Here is a 26303-nt window from a genome sequence, read left to right as displayed (position 1 = left end):
TACCCAGAGACTGTCCCCGTCACTTGCTGTGACTACCTGCTTGCCTTCCCTGGGAGTCAACCGCTTCCTTACAAGGACTTCCCCTTTGTATTGCAGCTCAGAGGTTCCACCTCCCGGACCCATTACATAAAAACTTTAAATGCCACTGTCAATCTCTGACACTAGGTCCAGGGGGCAAGCAGATTCATGAGCCTATCGGGCAATCTATGCAACGCCCTTGCAGTGTGCCAATGGTTTGCCATGACAGCCAGGGGCATGCTGTTATTTGTGCAAAGTGTGAAATCCAAGATAAAATCCACATATGAATTACAGTATGTAGCGGAAATGTTGTAGAACTGCTGTGGAGTGCATTTCTCCTTATTCTGCATATTGTACAAGCAATATCATGTTCTTAAGGAACCAGATTCATTCACAGAGGCATGTTGTACAGCTGACCTAATCATTATCACATCTCTACAGAAGTCTTTTTATGGACATTTTCAATGAAGCCGCCTACATGTGTTTAGATATGAGTATCCAGCTTCCATTTTCCCAGGAACATGGCCGGAGACTGAGCAGATAAGCAAGAAAAACAACCACCCCATGTATGGAGAGTATCAGAGTCAGGCGCTCACTCTAGGTATCATCCGCCAAGAATCAGTCATTAATGGAAAAAGTCTCCAAATGAAAAGTCAATCTGATAAATGAGAAATATGAGAAATGGATAAAATGCCTGAACATGTAAAGACCATTTCACTTCCAATTTTTTTTTATTTATATTTTAAAACTGTCTAGCCTTTATAACTTTACTATTAGAAAGTCTAAGGAAAACCTGCTTCTAAGATAAGGCTCGGGTTACACGGTGACTTGGAGTTGCGTTATTGTAACTAGAGATATTGAAGAAGGGAACCTGCAACATACAGCAATCAGACACCAAGCAAAAAAGATATTCCTTGGAAAAAACGTGACCTGACATATCAGATATATTGACGATTATTGGATTTTTTTATTTATTTTTTTAAAGGGAATCTGTTCGTAAGTTGGTCCCATTCCCCAAACAGTTTATATGCACATGTAGTCCAGCGAAAGTTGAACTCATTGATACCTTTACATTTTTAATTTCGATGCCTGAATCTTGATGAATCCATATTTTTTTGGGCAGTATGGAAATGAGTCGCTAAGTACAGTGGAAGAGAGAATGCACTAATAGAAAATCTCCCTCGTCGGTTGGATCCAACCTCTGTCTTTTGATTGACAGCTAATGTCGCCTCTGACGTCAGGTGCCAGCCAGAAGATGTCACGCAAGGTGAGAGAAAGACTAAGTGCGCAACGATGGGAAGAGGGGGAAGGGAGCCCAACAACTAGGGAAAGGGGGAGTGGAGACCCATAGGCAGATCTAATATCACCCTGACTAGCCTATCATCCCTATATAGGTTCTGAACCTATCGCCGAGCAGGAACCTAAACCCTGAATGTCCCTAGAGCTAGGGCCTGGATAGGGAGGGGACGGGGTGAGCACTAGTCTGGCCCAACTACAAATTAAAGACAACAAGGTAAACAAACAAAGGGGATACACTTACAGTAGCTTGAGTAGACACCAGAGAGATAAGGCCAACTGTCCTCCAAGGGCACCAAAGGCGAGACTAGCCGACTGCCAGTACTCCAAGTCTGCACAAAGGTACATAGAACTATCACCGGCGACTCTCTGGAGAAACTGAGAGTTTTTAACTACCAAGCAAGGGTGTGTCAATCAGCAGTAGAAGGTGGAGGTCACTGCTGGGTCCTAAAGGAAGAAGGATATAACTACACCACAGAGATGAGAGGATCAAGAAGGCATCTACAATGCAAAGTGCAGTGACCTTCTACAGCCGGATCCAGAACGACTGTCTGTCACACCTGACACACCCATGACAGAAGATTGCACGCTGGCACAAATCAGTCTCCTCGCTTCTGCACAGTAACTTGCCCTTCTGACACAGGCTTCATACTGCGCATGCACAATTGAGCCACGCTTACATCTGTAAAGGGTTAATCCGGATACATTCAATTATCATGAACTAATTGAAGTTGGGGAGTTCAGATCCACTGATACCCGCCAGGATGTGTGCAGAATCAGCCGGTATCCTAGACTTGCCTTTTTTTAATAAAAAAGGGACATGTGCACAATACCAACCAATCACGCAGGTCTCCCAGGAGGTATCACTAGATGTGATGTCACCGGCCTCGTTCACCTCCTGATACGTAAATGGAGCTAAAATAACCATTTAAAAAGGTTAAACCCCTAGAAAACAAAACCAGTTTTGGCTCTCAGGGAATGGTTGGAGTTGTAGTTTCACAGAAACAGAAGAGTCATAGATTCAAGATCTTAGAACTCTGTGCCATGTCATTCCTCCATTATTCCTCCTTTAAATATTTAAATAAATTAACAAATGGGTGATACAAGATGGCAGTGTGTCCCTACAAACACCGTGTTGCAAATTATTATGCAAATGCTGATTTTCCTGGATGGTCGATGCAGAGGAGTCAGTATAATGTTCAAATCATCAAAAGCTAGAGGATAAGTCACATTTTATTGGAGAAACTTCCCGATGATAACAGTATTGGTTTGTTGTTTTTTTTTTTCAAAACTAAAAATAAACCCTCAAAATCCACTGTTCCCCATTTTATAGTTTGTAAAGAACTGAAAATGGTAATTTGTTGAATTTGCAGGATTAAGAGGTCACATTTCACATTTACTGAAATCCATTGACCTTGTGAGTTTTTGGAAAGTTTCTGCTTCAATTTCTTTGCAGGATGTCAGAATCGCCTCCAGAGCTGCTGTTTTGATGTCAACTGCCTCTCACCCTCATAGATCTTTTGCTTGAGGATTTTCCAAGGTTCTCAATAGAGTTGAGGTCAGGGGAGGATGGTGGCCACACCATGACTTTCTCTCCTTTTATACCCATAGCAGCCAATGACTCAAGTTTCTTTGTAGCATGAGATGGTGAATTGTCAGCATGAAGGAGATTTTGCTATGGATGGCAAGGTTCTTCTTTTTGTACCATGAAAGAAAGTGATCAGGCAGAAACTGTATTGCTTTGCCGAGATCATTTGCACAACATCAGGGACCCTAAAGGGTCTAACAACTCTTTCCCCATGATTGCGTCCAAAAACATGACTCCGCAACCTGCTTACTGACATTGCAGCCTTGTTGGGATATGGCGGCCATCCACTACTCCCATCTATCTGGACCATCCAGGGTTGCATTGCATTCATCAGTAAACAAGACTGTTTTAAAATTAGTCTTCATATAGATCTGGGCCCACTGCAACCATTTCTGCTTGTGAGCATTGTTTATGGATGGTAGGTTTATGCACAACTGTACTCCTCTAGATGATCCTATATGTTGTGATTCGTGGGACTCCAGAGGCACCAACAGCTTCAGATACATGTTTGCTGCTTTGTTATGGTATTTTAGCAGCTACTCTCTTAATCCGACGAATTTGTCTGGCAGAAACCTTCCTCATTATGCCTTTATCTGCATGAACCCATCTGTGCTCTATATCGACCACAAATCTCTTCACAGTACAATGATCACGCTTACATTTTCGTGAAATATATAATGTTTTTATACCGTGTCTACTAAGACATCGCACTATTTAATGCTTTTAGGCAGCAAAGAGATCCTTTTTCTTTCCCATAGTGCTTGAAACCTGTGGCTGCTTAATAATGTGGAATATCCATTTTAAGCAGAGTTTCTTTAATTGGGCTCACCTGGCAATCTAATTATCTCAGGTGTTTGAGATTGATTTCAGTGATCTTAAGAGTCCTGAGACACAATATCATACTTGAGTTTATTTGGGGGAAAAAAAATTACATCTTTATGACTCTTTATTCCAATTTGCATAATAATTTGGAACATGGTGCATAAAGACTATAAGTATCTGTTGAAACAGGCATGTCAGGAGTGGGACAGGTCCTCTTTAGCCATTTAGCAGACCGCCCATAGATGATAAAGTTCCAGGTGCTCCCCATTCTACTCTGCAGTGACGTTCTAAAATGTCACTGCATAAAAAAGCAGCCGCGCATGATCGTGCACCTGTGGGAGTGGAGAGCCAGCGGCGAGGCAGGGTCATGCTCCCCATAGAAAAGGCACAGATGGTTTATTAATGGGAGAATCAGGCAAAAAAAAAAAAGTATTTACATGTTAAGATGCCCTCCAAAGGTCTTAGGCTATGTGCCCACGATGCAGAAATGAAGCAGAAAATTTCTGCAGCATTTCTGCATCTCCCTGGCAGAAAAAACACATGCAGATTGTGCATGCGTTTTTCCTGCAGAATACATGCGGATTCACATGTGTTTCCGCATGCAGATTGAGAAGCGCTTTCCAGGCGATAGCATCACTTGGAAAGTGCTTGACAACTAGGTCACACTGTATAAATCCATGCAACCGGCATGGATTTATACAGTGTGACCGTAAAACAATGCTTAAAATAAAGCTATACTCACCCCCGATGCCCCGGCGTGTGCTGCAATGCTCGTTCCTGTCTGGTTCCTGGCTGCCGGCATATCGCGAGACACAGCGGTGAAGGGCCTGCGGTCACATGACTGTGACGTCATCGAAGGTCCTTCAGCGCTGCCGGCATGCAGAGAGAGCCTTCGGAAAGGTGAATATAAACTTTGTTATTTTATTCTTTTTTTCACAAGTACAATGGTACCCGGGTCTGGATAGTCTCCTCTCCTCCAGAACTGGGTACCATCCGCACATAGAGACGCATAGAATCCGCTTGTACAAATGTACTGACACGGATTATATGCGGCTCAATGCAAGTCAATGGCGGCGATTACGCCGCGCTTCCGCAAAATTAATGAACATGCTGCGGATTTAAGAGCGCTGCAGAAACGCTGCGGAAAAATCAGCAGCATGTGCATTGACATTGCGGAATGCCATTGGGGACCATGGGGTGCGGAAATTCCGCAGCATAAACGCATGAAAAACGCATCGTGTGCACGCAGCCTTATATGGGGGCATAACATGTGAATTAAATTAAAAGTAAATAAATACATAAATAAAAAGGAAAAGAAAAATTCAAACAAAAAGTCGCTGCCAGTCTGATCGATGTTGTTAGATCGCCCCATTAAAAATAAACAAACGTGTCACATATATAAAATTATTTTTTGGAAAGAGGAACAAAAGAGGAATAACAAAAAAAAAATAAGTCACATAGTTCACGAAAAAAAAGATGCGAAAATTATGCATGAAAAAAAACTTAAAATGTGCCAGTGAGGAATTACTTAGGTGTGTTGTTCATCTTTAGGAACGATTTTTTTTTCCCCTACATGCATATATTTGGGGCTTAAAGTCATTTTTGTATTTGGGGTTTCATCAATAATTTTGCACCGTTTGCCTCACAGTTGCACTGTGTATTGCTAGCAGACTGAGTTATCTGAGAATCTGTCCCTGAGCTCATTTGTAAATCTTGCCTGTCCTATTCTGAGCTTTCAGCTGATTTATGACCACAAATCAAAGTTGTATTTTCAGGAATATAAAAAACTTGTAAAGTCAAACTGTGCAAGATCTTTAATGAAACCCAATTGTAAATAATCTTTTAGCTATAAATACATTCAAGGAATCTGTCAGTAGGATCAACTCTCATAAGCATGCAGATCATAGGAAGCTGAATAAAATGATACCTTGATATCTGCAATCTGATGTATTATTCCAGAGAAATCCAAGTTTTTCTTATATGTTAATGATCTGTTAAGATCTATGGGCGGGACATAGATCTCCCTGAGAATCGGCCTCCAGAGATTATTTTAAATATAAGGAGGCGTTACCAGTATGAGACATGTAACTAACACAGGACAGTAGAACTGAACATACTGTATTAAAAGAACAAAACAAGTTAGTAGCTGCAGCTCTCACAGCTCTGCTGTATTGCAACAATATTACAACCCTGAGTGTGAGTTGGAAGCTAAGAGGAACCTGCAGACATGTCAGGTATAGAGATGAGCGACACAGACTTCTCCTGGAAGTCCATTTTACAGTTCGGGAGTACAGTTCTCGAGAGAGATTTTCCAGCTCCAAAGATTGGGGTCCCATTGATTTCAATGGGGTTCGGATTCAGGTTCAAATTCAGGTACAGTTCTGAACTTGGACTAAAGTTCAGTCAGGAATCAGCACCTGAACTTGCACTGGTCCACTCATCCCTAGTAAGGTATAGTCATACACCGCTCCGCCGCGAGATCAGGACAGCAGAAAGTGATGATCACATATCACACTGGTAAGATCCCCTTTTAATTTATAATAAGCTCTGGAGGCAGATTCTCATAGAGATCTATGTCCGGCCCATAGATCAAAACAGCTCATTCACATTTAAAAATAATTTGGATTTCTCTAGAAATAGACCTGATGCAGATGAAATCAAGGTATCATTTTATTCAGGTTCCTATGACCTATGAGTCCATATAGACAGTTTAGGGGGTTGAGCCTATTTACAGATTCAGTTTAAATAATAAAAAAATAGAAATGTCCCTAAAAGTAGACAACCCCTGTAAATACCTTGCATGACTAAATCAGGAAAATCATGAATAGATTTTTTTTACATTATTTTTTCCCGATTTGTGTGTGGAGTTCAGTAATTCCAGATGTCTTTTCCGGATTTATAAATTGGGACTTATTAAAAAGTGAAAAAAATGGATCAACTCCACTCTAGTCAATTCCCTGTGTGGTTTGAGTTTCTCTGTAGTTTGGCGCAATTTTTGTGTCATTTTCCAAAACATGCGACATTGCCAAAAAGTCGCAAATCTAATTCAACATAGAAAAAGAAGACCATTTTTTTAATTTTGCACCAAATTTAAGAATCGCATGTGCCATTTCGAAGGATTTGTAACCCAAAATGGCAACTAATACAACAAGACTAAAAAGGAAAGCGCCTTAAAAAAACCCGCAAATGATGAATTTGGGCCAATGTGATTACTAATAACAAACTCTTCAGTGTTGTACAATATCAGTGGGCTAGAATTTGTTGGATCCCCAGTGGACTCTCTGAAGTGTTTAGACTAATGGATCATTATAATTGCAGCTATTACTCATATTGCACATAGCACTTGACTTACAGCAAAAGTGAACAATGCTCTTCTTCAAAGGCTCATAAAATATAATGAAAGTTTTAATCATCTCATCTCTCCAATTTACATTTTGAATTAAGTCAGGAAAAGATCGGCAGAATTATCAGTTGTGTGTCTTCAGGTAACATGTAACATTACACCTACTTGTTTTCTATTAAATTTGAATTTCAAAGAGTAAAGAGAAACATTTTTTTTTTTTAAAGGAATCTGTTAGTAAGATGAGCCCTCCTAACCCATCTACATGGGCACACAGGTCAGAGGAAGCTGAATCAAAGGATACCTTGATATCTGCGATCTGATGACTTATTCCAGAGAAATTAAAGTGGTTTTTTTTTATATATATATATATATATATATACATATACAGTGAAGGAAATAATTATTTGATCCCTTGCTGTTTTTGTAAGTTTGCCCGCTGACAAAGACATGAACAGTCTATAATTTTAAGGGTAGGTTAATTTTTACATTGAGAGATAGAATCCCCCAAAAAATCAAGAAAATCACATTGTATAAATTAGATAAACTCTTTTGCATTTTGCAGTGAGAAATAAGTATTTGATCCCTCTGGCAAACAATACTTAATCTTAATACTTGGTGGTAAAACCCTTGTTGGCAAGCACAGCGGTCAGACGTTTTTTTGTAGTTGATGATGAGGTTTGTGCACATGTCAGGAGGAATTTTGGTCCACTCCTCTTTGCAGGTCATCTCTAAATTATTACGATTTTGAGGCTGTTGCTGGGCAACTCGGAGCTTCAACTTCCTCCATAAGTTTTCTATGGGATTAAGGTCTGGAGACTGGCTAGGCCACTCCATGACCTTAATTGTTGCCTTGGCTGTATGTTTTGGGTCATTGTCGTGTTGGAAGACCCAGCCACGACCCATCTTCAATGCTCTTACTGAGTGAAGGAGGTTGTTGACCAAAATCTCGCGATACATGACCCCATCCATCTTCCCTTCAGTACGGTGCAGTCATCATGTCCCCTTTGCAGAAAAGCATCCCCAAAGTATAATGTTCCCCCACCATGCTTCACGGTTGCAACAATGTTCTTAGGGTTGCACTCATTCTTCTTCCTCCAAACATGGCGAGTTGAGTTAATGTAAAAGAGCTCGATTTTTGTCTCATCTGACCACAGCACCTTCTCCCAATAACTCACAGAATCATCCAGGTGTTAATTGTCAAGCTTCAGACGGGCCTGCACATGTGCCTTCTTGAGCAGGGGGACCTTGCGGGCACTGCAGGATTTTAAACCTTTGAGTGTGCAATGTGTTACCAATGGTTTTCTTGGTGACTGTGGTCCCAGATGCCTTGAGATCATTAACAAGTTTCCCCCGTGTAGTTTTAGGCTGATCTCGTACCTTCCTCATGATCAAGGATACCCCATGAGGTGAGATTTTGCATGGTGCCCCAGATTGATGTTGATTGACAGTCATTTTGTATTTCTTCCATTTTCTTACTATTGCACCAACAGTTGTCTCCTTCTCACCCAGCGTCTTACTTAAGGTTTTGTAGCCCATTCCAGCTTTGTGCAGGTCTATGATCTTGTCCCTGACATCCTTAGAAAGCTCTTTGGTCTTGCCCATGTTGTTGAGGTCAGAGTCTGACTGATTAATTGAGTCTATGGACAGGAGTCTTTTATACAGGTGACTATGTAAGACAGCTGTCTTTAATGCAAGTAACGCGTTGATTAGGAGCGTCTGACTGGTCTGTAGGAGCCAGAACTCATAATGGTTTGTAGGGGGATCAAATAATTATTTGTCATTGCAAAATTCAAAATAAAATTTATACAATGTGATTTTCTTGATTTTTTTGGGGATATTCTATCTCTCAATGTTAAAATTAACCTACCCTTAAAATTATGGACTGTTCATGTCTTTGTCAGTGGGCAAACTTACAAAAACAGCAAGGGATCAAATAATTATTTTCTTCACTGTAAATGAGCTGTTAAGATCTATGGGCCAGATATAGATTATAAGGGAGATCTGTCTCCAAAACTTAATTTAAATGTAAGGGGGCGTTACCAGTATGAGACATATAATGACTGACAGTCTGCTCTCCTGATCTACATGTCTCACACTGGTATCTCCTCCTTTCATTTACAATAATATCTGGAGGCAGACTGTCAGGGAGATCTATTTCCGGCCCATAGATCTTAACAGCTCATTTACATATAAGAAAAACATGGATTTCCCTGGAATAGGAGATCGGACAGGTTTTAAAGTATAATTTTATTCAGCTTCCTATGATCTGCATGCCCATATAGATGGCTTTGGAGAGTAATTTTACTTTCAGATTCCCTATAATCACTTAATCCAACCTAGAAAGTTATGCAAATTACATTATTAGGGGATTTATCTTCATTCCTGTAAAAACAATACATGTTAGTAGCTTATAAATTCCTTCTTTTCCCCCAGACTATTTTCCTGTCTTTAACTGCATTGATATCAATATATACTGATTTGGAGTACAGATGATGGCAGTGAATGGGTTATTTCGGCACCTGTGTCTAACTAAGGGCTCATTCAGAAGTTAGTTTTTTTGTACGAGTGCTATGCATGTACTGTATTTCCCGGATAGCACTAGTACCTCCAATAGTCTATGGGGTAGTTCACATGTCTGTTTCTTCCCAAGACCGAGTGGACTGCACTTATCCGATATTGATCGAAATGTCAGATCAAACTTGCCAATGCATTTATATGGATCCAAGAGAAAAAAAAAGAAAGCACTCTGATGCAAGCTACATGCTGTCCATTTTTGACGGACGGTTTGATAGGAGAAGCTTGAAACCTCCAATTTATTTTTTTCATCTGTTGAGAATTGATGAAACTCAGACCAAACTGATGAAAAACAGACCAATTTTAGCGTACGAGAAAAGTCACTGGCGTCTGAATGATTCTTAACTCGGGGATAAGCTGCTGCAGGAGATTGTCTTGATAAGCACAACACTCAGAAGAGGACACAGTTGCGTCATCAATCACTGCCATCATCTGTACTCCAAATGAGTATGTTATGATATCAATAAAGCTGACAGCAGCAAATACACTGGCAAAAGTCTGGGGTTCGTAAACCAACCCCGTTCACCATCTTACTAATACTTTAGCATGCTTTAGTTATCAACTATCTTCAGATATCCGCTCCATTCCCATGTCCCGACAGGTCTAGTTCCAGCTTGTGTTGGACACAGGACAATGTTTCTGGTGTCATTGGTGCAGTAAGTGAAGGAGGCTGGGGCCGACTGGCTCATTTCAGTAACATAGCCAGCCAATGATGCATATACAGAAAAGGGGGCTGGGTTGGTCACTAAGAAGATACAGGAAATCTTGATCTGTGTCGAACACAAGCCAGAAATGGCTGGACTAGATTTCTGAAGACAGAGACAGCTTTGATACAACTTACTATTTAAAAGGAACGGTTTTTGTTTTTTTACGGCCTTCGGGTCGATCTTGAACCTTGGTGACTTGATGGGTGAACAATCTGTAGGAAGATCGATCTTGTGCAACCCTAGATTGGTCCACCAGGATATTCTCTACTGTTATCTTGATGGTTTTATACTATCAGGTTGCTGGTTTTTCTCTTCGCCTTGTTCCTTCCATTCTTCCGACCATGATGTCCTTCTCCAGTGATTGCTGTCTTCGTATGATGTGTCCAAAGCAGGCAAGTCATAGCTAGGTGATCCTTGCTTAGAATGACATGTCTGGCTTGATTTGTTGCCCTCATGTATGTAAATATGTTACCTCGAGTCATCGGGGCGGTACGGTACCCTGACAAAACTCCAGATAATCTTTGGAAGACCGCCCATTTCCTTGTTTGACTGCTCCAGTCTACTGACGTCAGCGCATATATCTTTGATTTCATGTGTTTATAAAACAGTTACCGCAAGTCATTGGGGGGGTACGGTTCCCTGGCGAGTCACCGGATCATCTTTTGAAAACACGCCCAATTCCTTTGACTGATGGCTCCAGTCTGCTAATCTCAGATGTCTTTGAAATCCAGCACATACACTTGTAGGGTCTTTACTGAGAACGCGTCGGTTATGAGAAGTGAGCAGATGTGTAGACACATCAGCCTCAACAAGTCCACTGGGCGTCAATTCAAAGATGCATGTGCCGACGTCACCAGCCTGGGCAAGGAAATGAGCGTGTTTTCAAAAGAGGTGCTCGGTGACTCAGCCAGGATATCGTACTGTCCCGATGGCGTTACACACATGGGAGAAAGTTTTAGTTTTCAATTTTTAGAAACAAACACAACAAAACGTATAATTTAGCTCCAAACAGCAATGCTATGATCATATAATTGCCTGCAGGCCGTGGGATCAGATTAATAGGCGATTTTTTGATGTGAAGTTCCCTTTAAGTATAATTTTAACAACCTTGACAACACCTTTAACTGGATTAAAAATGTTGCATTGTTTGATCACAGATATAAAGAAGTGCCTGGCATCAGCCTATCCCTCACCGTAGGACAACAAACATCGACTGGTCCCAGAGAGAAAGTTTAGGGCAGTTAGGAGACACAAGAACAATCTTAGAGGTTGGAGCCAGGGAACGGTACAGATCATACATTGACAATTTCCATAATGAATACTTGCTCTTTTGTACCTTCTTCAGGTGTAAAATAAGCAGCACTCACACAAGTATCATTTTCCCCCAAATTAAATCTATCCAGCAGCAAGCTGTCGCCGAGCCGTGCCTCAACGCTTCTTTTCATTCTCAGACCAGTACAGCAATATCTTAAGAAGAAAGCAATCTGCTGATGAACTATACAAAGAAAGTGTTCAGCTCGTTAAGTGTTGCTGAACTTTATTTTATTGTGCAACCAGGAGGGACACCTTATTTTTCATGCAATATTAAATCCCTGTACAGCCCCATAAATCATGGAAAGCAGAGGCATAATGGAAAAATAATTCAATGGTTCACCATAAAATTGTTTTCAGAACTTTGCATGAGTTTCATTTGTGAATACTAAGTAGTAAAACAGGGCTCTTTTAGAATTTTATTATGCAAAAAAGAATCTAAAAAAAAAATATATTAAGGTACCTTCTCACAAGTTGCATACTAAGAGCCCAGCCAGCAGAAAAATCAGGATACTTAAAAAATGTAGGGTCTTCGGCAAAGGCATAATGATGGATGATAGTGGACTCTTCATCATATAAGGCTTTCCCCAAAAAGTAATTCTACAAAGAAAAGAAGGAAATGTACAACTTTAAGAGATTATAGTTTATAAGCAAACATGAGAGATAAATAACTGATACGGTAGATTAGTTACTAATGACCATAGATACTGACAGCGCAATAATAAAAAAAATTCCAAATCTGCCTAATAGCAGCCATTAAACACTTTCAGCCACAGTCATTTTTCATTTTTCACTTTCTTTCAGGTTTCCCTCCCCCCCATGTTTTCAAGAGCCATAACATTCTTATTTTTCTCCTGGTATTGCTGTATAGGAGCTTAGGTTTTGCCTGACAACTTTTATTTTTTTATTTTACCATTAAAAGAGGACCTTTCGCCAGTTTGTGCATGTTAAACCGGATATAAAATGGAAAAGTGGCTGCAACGCTGAGTAAAATGTAGTTTTAATTTTTACATTTTTCCTCTCCATTGCAGAGATATTCACATGTAAAGTTTAGATTATAAATTACATTAAGTTGAAGGGGACGTTACCAGAGATTTGTCCCTGGGGGTGTGTATTTCCTCCCCTGCATGAGGTTGACCAATTACAAGCAGTCTGCCCCATACAGGGGAAAAAAGAACACACCAAAAAAACAACAACTCTATTTTATGAATCACTACTATCACAGTGATATCAAATGTACATTGACATTTTTTTTTTTGCAACCCTACTGTTACAATATAGAGAAAAAACTGTTTTATGGACCTTTTTATTTTTTGCCAATTTTTTTTTTTTTCACAAAATTCCCTGGGCTCGGGTCTTCAGGCTTCTCTGCAAAATTAAAGTGTAACCACCGCCCCCTTAGTAAAGACCATAAAAATTTGCAATATTAATTAAATAAAAAAAGCCCATATCTCTGGAACTATATGGCGAATTTTAGAAAGAATCAAAAAATGGAATACTCAGAGGAGAAGCAAGAATAAACTAAGAGTAGGTACTGGCTATGGTGACAGGTCCTAGTTAATAAGCATATTTTTACTGTCTTAATGCATATATAATTAAGCAGATTTTCAAGTCTTGACTGAAACGTTTTTATTAGTTTTGTGCCTGCAGCTCCTTTGGAGACCGGTTATATTCATTGTAAGAGTCTACAAAAAGCCTTGTGCAATTTGTTCCTGCAGCCACACTCCCCTCTCCCCACCTACCCCCGCCATCCAGCCATCATACAGGCAGTAGGTTAGCAAGAAGTAGGGGATAGATGAAAAAGTATTACTTCAAGACCAGACTACACAGGGTTTGTTTGTTGTCTGTTACCATGGGGATGCAAATGTCTTCAGACACAAAATTGTAAGAGACTTGAACAAAACTATCCTCAAAGTTACTTAATTTTAAATGCATGAACAGAATGGAAAAATGTAATCACAACAGAGGACATAGCCGCCAACAGTCATGACATCCATGATGGATTCACTTTCCCTAATGGTTCCCAATAAATCCATTCACTTACAACTGGATTTGTTGGAATTCTAGTATTTCTGATGGGAAAAATAAATCTGCAGGCTGCCCTATTTGTTGTCCTCAAAAATACTAGAAACCATGATGGAAAAGCAAAAACATGAGTGAACAGACCCTTATATTAGTCACATTACACATTCGTATACCAAGTATTACATGACATTTGCATTAAGGGAATAACATTTAAGTTACAAAATAAAATAAGATTGGAATAGCCTTTTAAGAGCTAATTTAAGGAAACCAGTGCAGCTCAAAAGCGTCTTGATGGATGGCTAAACTTACACACATCAGTTCCTCAAGATCTCAGATCTGACATTTATTTCAATTACAATATGGATGATCTAAAAAATTAGATGAATCATGGCTGGGTCCATATTGTATTCTGCACATGAAAGGCAGTCTGGAATCTAATCTGAGGAGAATGAAGAGCAGTCTGTGCTGAACACTACAAGGTTCACCTCTCGCACAAAGGAACAAGATAAGCTGATAACTTTTTTTTTTATAACCAAGTATACTACTTTATCAGAGGTGACTTCTTTATTTCTTCCCATGAAAGTCTCAAATAATTTCAATTAAGAAGCCATATCTAAGAATATCAAATTATTCCCAAATTGCTCCCTTATCTATCCTCTCTGGCTCCATAGGGGTGCAAAAGAAAAGCCTACTAAGATGCTGTCGAACTTTAGCCTGATCAGTCATTCCACGACACTGGAAATCATTGGACCACCCAACTCTATCTGAATGATCGCGTGAGATGTCCCAACTACATACAAGGGCTGTGGAGTTGGTAAGCCAAACCTATGACTCTGACTTCTCAATTTCCCTGGCTTCCGACTCCACAGCACTGCCTCACTACTGAGCGTGTACATAAAGTGCAGCACAGATTCATCTCAACTAAAAGCAGAGTTCTTTAGATCAGGAATAGAATACACATTTATACGACATTTCGTAACTTTCCCAAATACTTATGAAAAAATTTACAGCACATCCTGCATTGAACTACTGCACCCAATTTATTATATATTTTAAGAGCCGGTTCATTTTATACCAACTCCACAGCCCTGCTAAATAGAATGAAGATCTGACTGCCATATACAGCAATACAAATGAAAAGTTCTTACAGGTCTGGTGGTCCTAGATCCTTTCCAGGACACATCAGGCTTCCAGACACTATTTGCATAAATTCTGGGTGCTGGGTAAATTGACAAAATGTTCCCTCTTTTGATTTCTCTCTTCCTTCCCTCTAAATCCATTTTTCTCTTTCCTAACTTTCACTTGTTCCATTTCCTATAATGCCTCTTTTTCTCAACCTACTCTCCAGTTATCATACCTATAATTTGTTCACTAGAATTACTTCTCAATTTACACTAGAGGTAGAAACGGCCACATACACCCATGCCACCAGGCAGTCCAGCCTTTCTCATATATTAATCCACTATATTCCATGTATCCTGCTTTATTGATTTATGTTCGTGATGTTATATCATTATAGTATGTCTTTGTTGAGGAGTGTCTACATTGCGGGGACTGGAGGTGGTTTTGGGACTGGATTTGAGTTAATTATTTCTACTTTGCTCTACAAGGTGTCCTAAATTAAATTTTAGATTAGTTTTTGCTGATATTTCTTAAGTGTATTTTTCCCTGGCTGTACTGTTATTTTTTGGAAAATTTTTAATAAACTGTGGCAAGACGACTCGCTCGGCTCTCCCGGAGGCAGACTCAGGACACACGTTCTCAGGTTACGTTCCTGCTGGTTTATTATCTGGCATAAAACCAGCAGGGTTTCGCAGGAGAAAAAAAAAAACAATAAACAAAGTCTAGCTCAGTCCATAGATGAGCGGGTTCCGCCCGCTCTCGGTAGCATAAACTGCACAGTCCAAGTAACAAGCTCTGCAGCTTCCACAATACGGTCTGGAGACTTCCCTTTCCAGACCACACTCCAGAGAAAAAAAAACAGGACTGAGCTTTTACACATTGCTCAGCCACACCCTAAGGGGAGGTAGGGGGAATGGCGTCCCGTCCTCTTTGCCATTCCCATAAAACCGCACACCCTTTAACAGAGTAAATCTACCAGCATATAACACGCTGGCAGAAAAATAAAGTAGGTCTTCGTTCACACAGGAGAGCATCCTGAGTGACACATACCTCCCCTCACATATAAAACCAGTGACACTGTCACAAAACATTGATTAAGCATAAGAAGACATACCTGAGAGCTGTTGAATCTCTGCAGTGTTTCCAGTAGCTTTCTAAGGCTTACTGATGTGTCTTCTTCACAGAAAAATATCCAGGAAGAATTGTTTCCATAATTATCTGCAAAACTTTAACAGATGAATATTTGTGAGGATGATGCTGACAAGAAGAGTTTGAAATGGTAAAGTTGAAAACAGGGCACAAAGAGTAATCAAGTATCTCATCTCTGTCAAAATATTACACCCTTGTGCACTCAAAGTACTAAATACAAAAACACCCCAATAAATTCATGGAGTCCAGGAAGAAGTAGGTCTTTTTAGAATATGAAACAAAGATAAAAAAACTAGGAAAAAAATTTGGAAACTAACTGAATAAGGACTGTCAGGAAAAAATTGTGGATAGCTGATCATGGTATTTTATGCGAAAACCCATTAGTATTTCTCCTCCAAGAAAATGTACAGATAGGAGGAATGTAACATCCCTATAATAATTACACAATAAGTAATGCATACATCACATCTAAGGCATCTTCAGTTCTTATCCAATACTTTTCAACCTAATTTTTAGAATATTTTTTTATTTTTTAGAAACATTGTATCAGATACTTCACTGCCAATTACTGATCACTTGATAAGGGCAGCTGTCACTCCCTTCGACTGCAATGTTCAGTTACAGATTTCTGTAGAAAGATATCTTGACAGGTCATAGTTAAAGGGTTATCCCCATCTCACAAGTAATCATCTATTCACTTGACAGGCATCTGAGATGTTCTGCTGAAATAATGCAGTGATCATGCGTGAGTGCCACCGCTCTATTCATTGTTTATGGGTCTGCTAGAGATAGCTGGATGTTTGACTGTATTTAAAAAAAAAAAAAATTGTATCTTTCTTCAAAAAAAAAGTGTGCATACGTTTTTACTGATATTGCTGCACAGCTCTACTGAAGTGGAAGAGTGCAAAACCATACACAATCGGAGGAACGTTGTGTCACAGTTTTTAGAAAAAATACCTATGTTTTTCTAATCCTGGCAAACCATTCTATTGATGATATCTATAATAATTCTGCTGTGCATTTATCTACAGTGATTGTCACTAAAATTGGCCAAATGATAGTCAAATTAATTTATTCAGGGCAGCATTTACCATGGGGGAAAAACCAGCACTTTGTTACAGGCAGAGATCTTCCTTGGCTGTATGATGTGGGCAGAGGGTTGTAGACATATTGGCAGATTTGCAGTTATTTTGTGTATTTTCCCATCTTCAGTGGGGGGGCCATTTCACTTTTGTTTCTCTATCTAAATAGACAGAAAACACCCTGCATAATATAATGGAGGAATACTTAAAGGGATATCTAGTAGGTAGACATCATTATCTATTCACCAGACAGTTGATAAGTTCTAGAATAGTGTGGGTCCGACTGCTGGGACCCCCCCACCAATTAAAAAAACAGGGCACTTTTATCCCTGCCAAAATGGAGTGGCATTTTGCAGGCACGACTGTCACTCATTCATTTCCTATGCGACTGCCCCAGAAAAGAGGAGTACAGCAGGCCGGCAGTCCCATAGAGAAAGAAGGGAACGGCAGTCGAGCATGCACACTGCTGTTCCATTCTAAAAATAATAAAAGTGCCCTGTTCTGGTAATCAATTGGGGGTGTTTGGGTTTAGTAAATACTAGGTCTACTATTCTATGTAATCACATCTCTACTTATCTAGAAGTTATCATTATCACTGATCCTGTGGATAAGTGATAAAGATGTATTCCAGTCAGAAGAACTGTAATGGAACTGGTCATGTCCTATAATGGTATTAATCTGAAGATCAATAACATTACGAAGGTCTCCAGCTGCTGAACTGAAAATGCAGCACCTGGGATAAAATAAACGTCATCTCTACCTGGAGCCGCCAGCTTTCAGTCATCCAGGTGTGTCCGAAGTGATTACAGTCGCCGCTCATAGCACGGTAAGCACGTCCAAGCACTAACTGACAGTCGGCTCAGGAGCACAGCAGTGCAGATTGAGCTGTCAATCACTTCTGGGATGTGCTTACAGCCACCGTGCTCAGTGCTGTGAGTGGCGACTGTAACTGCTCTGGACACACCTACATGACTGAAAGCCGGCGGCTCCTGGGAGAGAAAGTTAATTTTCTCCTAGGTCAAAGACTTTCAGTACTGCAGCCAGATACCATAATAATGCTATTAACCTGCAGACTAACCCTATATCTGCAGGATAATAGCATTATTGGACCTCATAAGTTCCCTTTAAGTCACTTCATAGCTAAATTCTAGTGCATTGTTCTTAGTAAATGACTGCATACAGTACAGCAGGGGTCCCCAACCTTTCTTACCTTGGTCAAAAGCCACATCCAAAGCTCCCAGAGTTGTGACATCCAGAGCCCCCATTACTAGTAGAACAGCCAAAACGTCCCATTAGAAATCACACTGAGGCAGTTTACTTACATCCATGAGTTCCCACCTCATCCCCATTTGGTTATTCTCGCATCAGGCTCTGCCACCACACTATTGCATCAGCTTCAAGCAACCCTTTAACTGGCAGCGTCATCCTTTCCCAGCTTACTATACTTAATTAATCTCCCCAACCATTAAGTTAGTATATGAGCATCTAGATCTGCTCTTCTATGCGGGGCTACTTACAAAAGTCACCATCAGATACCTGCTTTTCAAGGCTGTTTGTTACGCCTAGTGTCCAAGGGGTAAGGTATCTCCTTGCGGAGAGTGACATGTCAAGTCTGGCATGCAAAGGTGAGGAGACTTTTAAGCTGCAAAGCTCCTCTTTGAAATATGCAAATTGTTTCTTCAGAGAGGAAGAGGACCAGAACTCTAGTGCCACCTAGCAATCCTAAAAGTCAATAACGACTCTCTAACGAGCCTTGTCACATGACTTAGGATAATAGCCAAAAAATTTCCCAGAGGAACATTGAGGCTTAAAAGTCTACTCACCTTGGGCATGTCAGGCTTGACATGTCACTCTTCACAAGGAGAAACATTATGCATTGGATCCCGGTCAGGTGCCTCTGACTCAACCAAACCAGATCTCACACTTTGCACTGACGAGGGGCACTACCCTAAAACACAGTGTCTGCAAATTCAGATTTTGGCTATTATCCTAAGTCATGTGACGAGGCTCGTTAGAGAGTCGATATTGACTTTTAGGATTACTACTTCCTATAGGTGGCACTAGGATTCTACCTCTCTTCCTCTCTGAAGAGACAATTTGTTTACACCTAGTGCTAATGCAACAAGCAGACAGACCGACACGAGCCATAGATCATGGCCCCACGAGCCATAGGTTGGAGATTCCTGGCATGCAATATATTAATTGAGTACTTAATATGCTCATTTTCTACTCCAAAAAATAATTTCTTTGTGTGTCACATGCAGCAGTAAGTAAAGAGAAAGAAAATGGAGATCTATAGGAGACTAACTCACGTGTTCCCACCTGCAAAATGAAGGTGGGCACATATGGGATGCATTAATAGCTGCTATGCTTGCGACCCTGGTAACTTATACCCCAAATGTTTTACTGAAATCAAGCTCTGAATATTAAGTCTTTAAAATGCTTCTAAACAATACAGTTCAAATCAATGTTACACAAGGCGTTTCAGAGCCATTACCCCCTGTAATACAATGTTCTTTTACAATAATGAGAACACTAAATATTTGATTTTAATTCTTTACAAGGACGTAATTATCAGAAATTGCATCACTTTAAATTTTACTCCGTTCTAAAACTGAAATTTCTTCCGACAAGGAGAAACTTTATATCAGTGCAAGATTTATGACATTGAACCTGTTGGTAAATTAGGGATCCAAAATCATGAAAACATAACATGCAGTTGCAAAACTCAAACATGATGAGATGTGAATACACTGCATAAAAAATACCATGCGGTGCGATCACACAATTTACACACAATATTCAGGGTTTGGGTCAATGCACAAGGAATTCGTATCTTCCCAAAGGCATCATGCATGGTGTGTGATGAATTACACAGAAGAGTATCAGCAGAATATGACACGAATTACTGAAAAGGATTGTCAAGACCTATAGTATTAATGACCTCTACTTGGAACAGATCATCAATAGGAGATGAATTGGGGTCTCCCACTCAGCGCCCCCGCTGATCAGCTTGAGCCGGATAAGAATAGCGAGCGCAGCTGGAACAGCACAGCTCCGTATATCCGTATACTGTGTACTGGCTGTTGCCGAGAACTGCAGCTCAGATCTAGAATGCCGGGAATGCCCTACAAGACCTGACATGCTGGATATACTTTGATCCAGTTATCTAATCACCACAATTTGACGCTTTGTTAAAACCCATCAGATCTTTACACACTCCCAATTTTTCCGCTACATATAGATCAATTTTAAGAAATGTGTCCATTTGCTTCGTAACATATCCCACCACCTAACCATTTTTATGCTGTAATCAGTGTTACATTATGTTTATCCACAGTTAGCAGCAGTCCCAAATCTGCCAGGACTGTCCCAATTTTTCAGGAACAAACAGAGCAATTTAATGGTGGTTTAGGGTGAGTAATGTGAAAGGGGGAAAAATCACTGAGTCACTGCAGCTGGCAGGCAAAGACGACGAGGGGGCAAAGCGGACAGGTGTGAGGGGCCAGTGTGGCCCTCAAAAGTGATAGAGGATGCCAATATAGCTGACAAAAGTGATGAGGGGGTTAATGCAGCCAGCAAACGTGACGAGTGGGGGGGGGGGGGCAGAGAATGCAGCAAAAGTGACGACGGGCTACGGTGCCCGGTAAAGTTCAAAAGGCAATGACAAAATTGTGTTTCTTCATCATTTAATCCTACTTTCAGATTTTTTCACCATATTTTAGTATATTATATAGTTCATTAAATGGTGCAACTTATAACTACAATACGTCCTGCAAACAAACAAAAAAAAAGCCGTCTGGATATGTCAATGGGGAAAAAATAAAAAGCTATACCTCTTGGACGATGGTTAAAAAAGCAAAGCTCAAAAACAAAAATTAGTCCCCTAAAGGGAATCTATCAGTAGGATCAACCTTCTTAAGCCGCCTATATGGGCATACAGGTCATAGGAGGCGGAATAAAATGATACCTTGAGAGCTGCAATCCAATGGCTTACTCCAGGGAAATCCACATTTTTCATATGTGTAATTCAGTAGTTAAGATCTATGGGCCGGACACTAATCTCCCTGAGAATCTGCCTCCAGAGATTATTTTTTAATGAAAGGGGAGTTACAAGTGTTAGACAAGTAACTAACACAGAACAGTAGAACTGAACTTTGTCTCCAGACAAACACATTTGCTGCAGCTCTCACAGCTCTGCTGTATTGCAACAATATTATAACCATGTCTGCCTGTGAGATGGAAGCAGAGAAGAACCTGCAGATGTGTCCGGTATAATCACACACCGCTCTGCAGTGAGATCAGGAGAGCAGATCTGGGAGTGCCGCCTTTCATTTAAAATAAACTCTGGAGGCAGATTCTCTGGGATATCTATGTCCGACCCATAGATCTTAACAGCTCACTTACATTTAAGAAAAAATTGGATTTTTCTGGAAGAGGACATTGGATCACAGATATCAAGATATCATTTCATTCAGCTTCCTATGACCAACATGCCCATATAGACGGCTTAGAAGAGTAGATCCGACTGACAGATTCCCTTTAAAGTAACTGCCAGCACAGAATGACTGTACAAACCAAGGCGCTCAGTGCATTAGGATGGGGTCAATGATTTATAAACACCTTCCCACCTGCTGGTTTTCCATCTATCTCTGCCCTTCACTGACTTTATGAAGCCAGAGCTGTCAATCAAAGAAGAGGTGGGTGGAGATAGAGGATAAACAAGCAGGTGGGAAGGTTTATATAAATGATTGGCTCCGCAATGAAGCACCGAGTGGCGGAACTTCGTTTGAACCAACATTCTGTGCTGACAGAGTCCCTTTAAGGTATTAGAAAATTGCTTTGGCTAAAGATTTAGGAGCCAGATCATATTTTCATGCACACGTGCTCAACATTTTATGCAGATTTCCACTGTGCACTGCTGTAAAAAAGACCACTCAACGTCACCCTTCTCTTTATCTACACTACTTCTACATACGCGGCACATTTATCACAGTTTGTCAATTTGACTATTACATACAATGAGTAAAGTACTTGAACAGAAATGATACAATTCATTCCCCAAACTAAATTTCTTACAAGGAGTCATGTTTTCCTTTTGTATCGACTCTCACTGCCATTATGACCCTGCTTCACTTTTAGAAATGTGTACAAGCAATTTGGAGTCTCATAAACCGCCTGCGAGACAATAACTCCAGTAAGCAGTACGGATCAAACAAACTCCCGATTAGCATAAGCAAGCACTTAACAGAAGAAATGCTAATGCAGTTTACATAACTTGTGTAGAACAGCGACTAATACCCATGTTCTCTGCATTAATGTGATTCTGAATTAGACTGCGCTGTCCGTCACCGGCAGCTGCTTATTATTACTGGTGTCTATGCCTCTGCATGCTTATCTCTGTGTCAGCCTCCATTCTAAGTCTTATTTTTACAGGATCAGCTATATCTCTCAATGGCACTCTCATGGAGTACATATAACTTATTGATTCACTTTTATTAACTCTTTTGCAGAAGGTGGATGGAAAAGAAACCGCAATTACACATTTTTTTTTACCTTTCAAGTTTGGCATCATTCACAGCACAGCATATAAAAAGTTTACAGAATGATTATGGCAATATTGGATTTACAAATGCATTACTAATTTTACATAAGAAAACAATTAAAAAAAAAACAACAACATTATAACATTGCATAATTTTAAGAATGTAGAGCTGTAATGAAAAAGTTGTGGAAGCGTAATTGTTCAAATGTTCCCTTCAAAAGGGATCCTGACAGCTGATGCATGCTGCCCGATCCATGAGCAGCTCGTATCAGGTACTGGCTGTATGATTTCAACCAGGTATGTCTGACTCTGAAACACTGCAGCGTTTCACAGAAAAACAGGCTGTAAAAGCTGCCAGGGGCAGAGCCGAAAGGGAGACCGAGCCGAAAGGGAGAGGTGGGTCTCCTGAGCCTTCTCCCCACCAACTGCAAGAGTAAGGGCTTACCTATCTTAGACTGTGAGGTTATATACAGTGGCATGTAAAAGTTTGGGCACCCCTGGTCAAAGTTACTGTTATTGTGAACAGTTAAGCAAGTTGGGGATGAAATGATCTGTAAAAGGGCTAAAGTTAAAAATAACACATTTCCTTTGTATTTTAGGAAAAAAAAAATATTATATTATATATACTGTATATTGTCATCTTTTACATTTTAAAAATTCCAAAAAGAAAAATGGGCCTATGCAAAAGTCTTGGCCCCCTGCATGGTTAGTACCTAGCAGCACCCCCTTTTGAAAAAGTATCACAGCTTGTAAACACCTTTTGTAGCCAGACAAGAGTATTTCAATTCTTGTTTGAGAGATTTTCATTCACTCTTCCTTGGAAAATTCTTCCAGTTCTGTGAGATTCCTGGGTTGTCTTGCACTGCTATTTTGAGGTGTAGCCACAGATTTTCAAAGATGTCCAGATCATGGGACTGTGAGGGCCATTATAAAACCTTCAACTTGTGCCTTTTGAGGTCGTCTATTGTGGATTTTGAAGTGTGTTTAGGATTATTATCCATTTGTAGAAGCCATCCTCTTTTCAACTTCAACTTTTTTACAGATGGTGCTATATTTGCATCAAGAATTTGTTGAAATTTCATTGAATCCATTTTTCCTTCTACCGGTAAAATGTTCCCCCTGCCATTGCCTGCCACACAATTTCAAAGCATGATTGATCCACCCCCATGCTTAATGGTTGGCGAAATGTTCTTTTCCTGAAATTCTGTGCCCTTTTTCTCCACACATACCTTTGATCACTGTGGCCAAAGAGTTCTATTTTAACCTCATCGGTCCACAGGACTTATTTCCAAAACGTATCAGGCTTGTTTAGATGTTCTTTTGCATACTTCTGACACTGAATTTTATGGTGAGGACGCAGGAGAGGTATTTTTCTGATGACTCTTCCATGAAGGCCATATTTGTACAGGTATCTCAGAACAGTAGAACAATGTACCACATCTCCAGAGTCTAAGTCTTTCTGAAGGTCTTTTCCAGTCAAGCAGAGGTTCTTATTTGCCTTTCAAGCAATCCTATGAGCAGCTCTCAAAGAAATTTTGCTTGGTCTTCCAGACCTTATCTTGACCTCCACTGTCCCTGTTAACTGCCATTTCTTAATTACATTTTGAACTGAGGAAAGGGTAACTTGAAAACACTTTGCTATCTTCTTACAGCCTTCTCCTGCTTTGTGGGCCTTCACCATTTTAATTTTCAGAGTGCTAGGCAGCTGCTTAGAAGAATCCATTGCTGCTGTTTTCTGTTTTTTGGCACAAGGATAGAGGAGGCTAGGTTTTTATAAAGCTGGGAAATTTGCATCACCTAGCCTTTCCTAACGATGATAGTGAACAAGCCATAACCCTAATAGGCTAATTAACTTTGATAGGAGCAGTTGACAGGAAGCACATCCGGGTGAAGAAGACGTCGAACTCATGGTCACAATACTACAACTACAAGCAATATTTTTCAGTAGTGCTGTGAGCCTTGGCTGACAGCAACTACCTCTTTGTAGTTGTAGATATTGGAAGAATTGGAGATTCACAAATCTTCAATTCTTCCTTAATGGGTCGGTGGCTTCAAAACAATGAACTGGGTCTGCCCCTTGCCCGGATTTTACCTGGCTCAAACACTGTTCCTGTTTGTTATGGCTGGGGGATGAGGTCTTTCAGCTCACCCGCCATGTGATGAGGCTTTACCCTCAACATGGTCTGGACCAGAAACGGAGTACCTTTAATTTACAGGCTAAGTAGAGGACGGCATCTAGTCGAATGCATCTTTGGCATTTTGTGCGCTAAATGGAGGATTTTGTTGAGTGCCCCCCAACTAAGAGAACAAAATGTCAATGGTGTCATTAAGGCCTGAGGAATTCTTCATAATTTCTCCCGCATGCACGACTTGCCAGTGGATGCGGCGGATGAATTGGTCCCCAATATTCATCCAGAAACACAGGCTGTTTCCAGACGCCATGCTCCATGTGGCCTGAGAGTGCATGAAATTTTCAGTGACTACTTTGTAACGCCGGAGGGGTGTATTCCTTGGCTGGATAATTCTGTTTTGTGATTTTTGTTGTTTCCTAATTTTTGTGTCCTTTTCTAAAAAAAAATGTACATAAAAATTTGTTATACCTTTGGTAACTACATATTAGTCCAAAAATCAAACACAATAAACAAAGACCACAATGAACTACTAATTCTTTATTAAACACAAACCTAAACATCCTGAACACAGGTCAACATTTTCAAAACATTAAAACATAAATGATGAATTACACTCATTCATCAATACAACTGAAAATTAAAAAAGGCTCAGAAATTATAAAAGGATGTAGGAAAATAAGAAGTGGGTGGGGGGCTGCTGGGAGGATTTGGACTGGTTAGATGATAGGGATATTGAACACGAGACCAGGTTGATGGTTGTGGGCTGGATGGAGGGTGATATGTGGTTGGATGTGGTGGCATATAGGTCCCAAGCCCAGTCGGACCTGGTGGTCGTTTGGGGGAATGGCTGAATCCAGGATGAGCAGCAGAGCAGATTGGTGTTCAAGCACACGGCAGAGACACAACACCGTAATCCTGCAAAATGTCTCTGTACCATCATCATCGCGATGGATGGTGTTGCGGTGGTGCTCCCTTAGTCTTTGGTGGCCTCGGTGCGGTAAGGTGACCACAAGGGGGTAGGTGTCTAGTGGCAGGGTGGGGCTGCTGCTCCTTGAGTGCACCTCCTTGTCTGGCGCAACTGCAGGGCCAACTGATGGGCCAGACTCTTCATCCTGTGTGTCAGCCACCTCTGCCTCAGATGGTTTGTCGTTTGATTCAGATCTGCAAATTGACAGATGCAAGATAAGTATCAAAGACCTCTTTTTTTCAAAAATGTTATAGAAAAGCAAGTGTTACTTACGGCCTGAACTCCATGATGGGCGACACGAAATTGAGCCTCTCTATATACAGGTGCTCCTCACTAAATCAGAATATCATCAAAAAGTTAATTTATTTCAGTTCTTCAATACAAAAAGTGAAAAGCATATTATATAAAGTCATTTAGATCAACCGAGTGATCTATTTCAAGTGTATATTTAGGTTAATGTTGATTTAGTCATTATCTCAGTAAAATAGAATAATTAACAAAAACACCTGCAAAGGCTTCCTAAGCAATTTAAAAAAGGTCCCTTAGTCTGTTTCAGTAGGCTCTATAATCATGGGGAAGACTGCTGACTTGACAGACATCCAGAAGGCAGTCATTGATACAC

The 26303-nt window shown here is 40.3% G+C and overlaps 1 protein-coding gene across 1 annotated transcript in view; it reads right to left on the bottom strand.

Annotated features, from left to right (window-relative positions):
* B3GLCT (beta 3-glucosyltransferase) overlaps positions 1 to 26303 on the bottom strand; it is a 506218-nt gene that overhangs the window by 191698 nt on the left and 288217 nt on the right. Inside the window, exons 6-7 of the mRNA XM_073662497.1 lie at positions 15921 to 16032; positions 12123 to 12259 (exon numbers count right to left, since the gene is read on the bottom strand). Coding sequence (XP_073518598.1) covers positions 12123 to 12259; positions 15921 to 16032 — 249 coding nt within the window. The remainder of the gene's footprint in view (positions 1 to 12122; positions 12260 to 15920; positions 16033 to 26303) is intronic.

The sequence above is a fragment of the Phyllobates terribilis genome, unplaced genomic scaffold (genome assembly GCF_046119375.1).
Source record: "Phyllobates terribilis strain yellow unplaced genomic scaffold, ASM4611937v1 Scaffold_2__4_contigs__length_985480577, whole genome shotgun sequence".
NCBI classification, from domain to species: domain Eukaryota; kingdom Metazoa; phylum Chordata; class Amphibia; order Anura; family Dendrobatidae; genus Phyllobates; species Phyllobates terribilis.
This window is presented reverse-complemented; position numbering and strand designations above follow the sequence as displayed.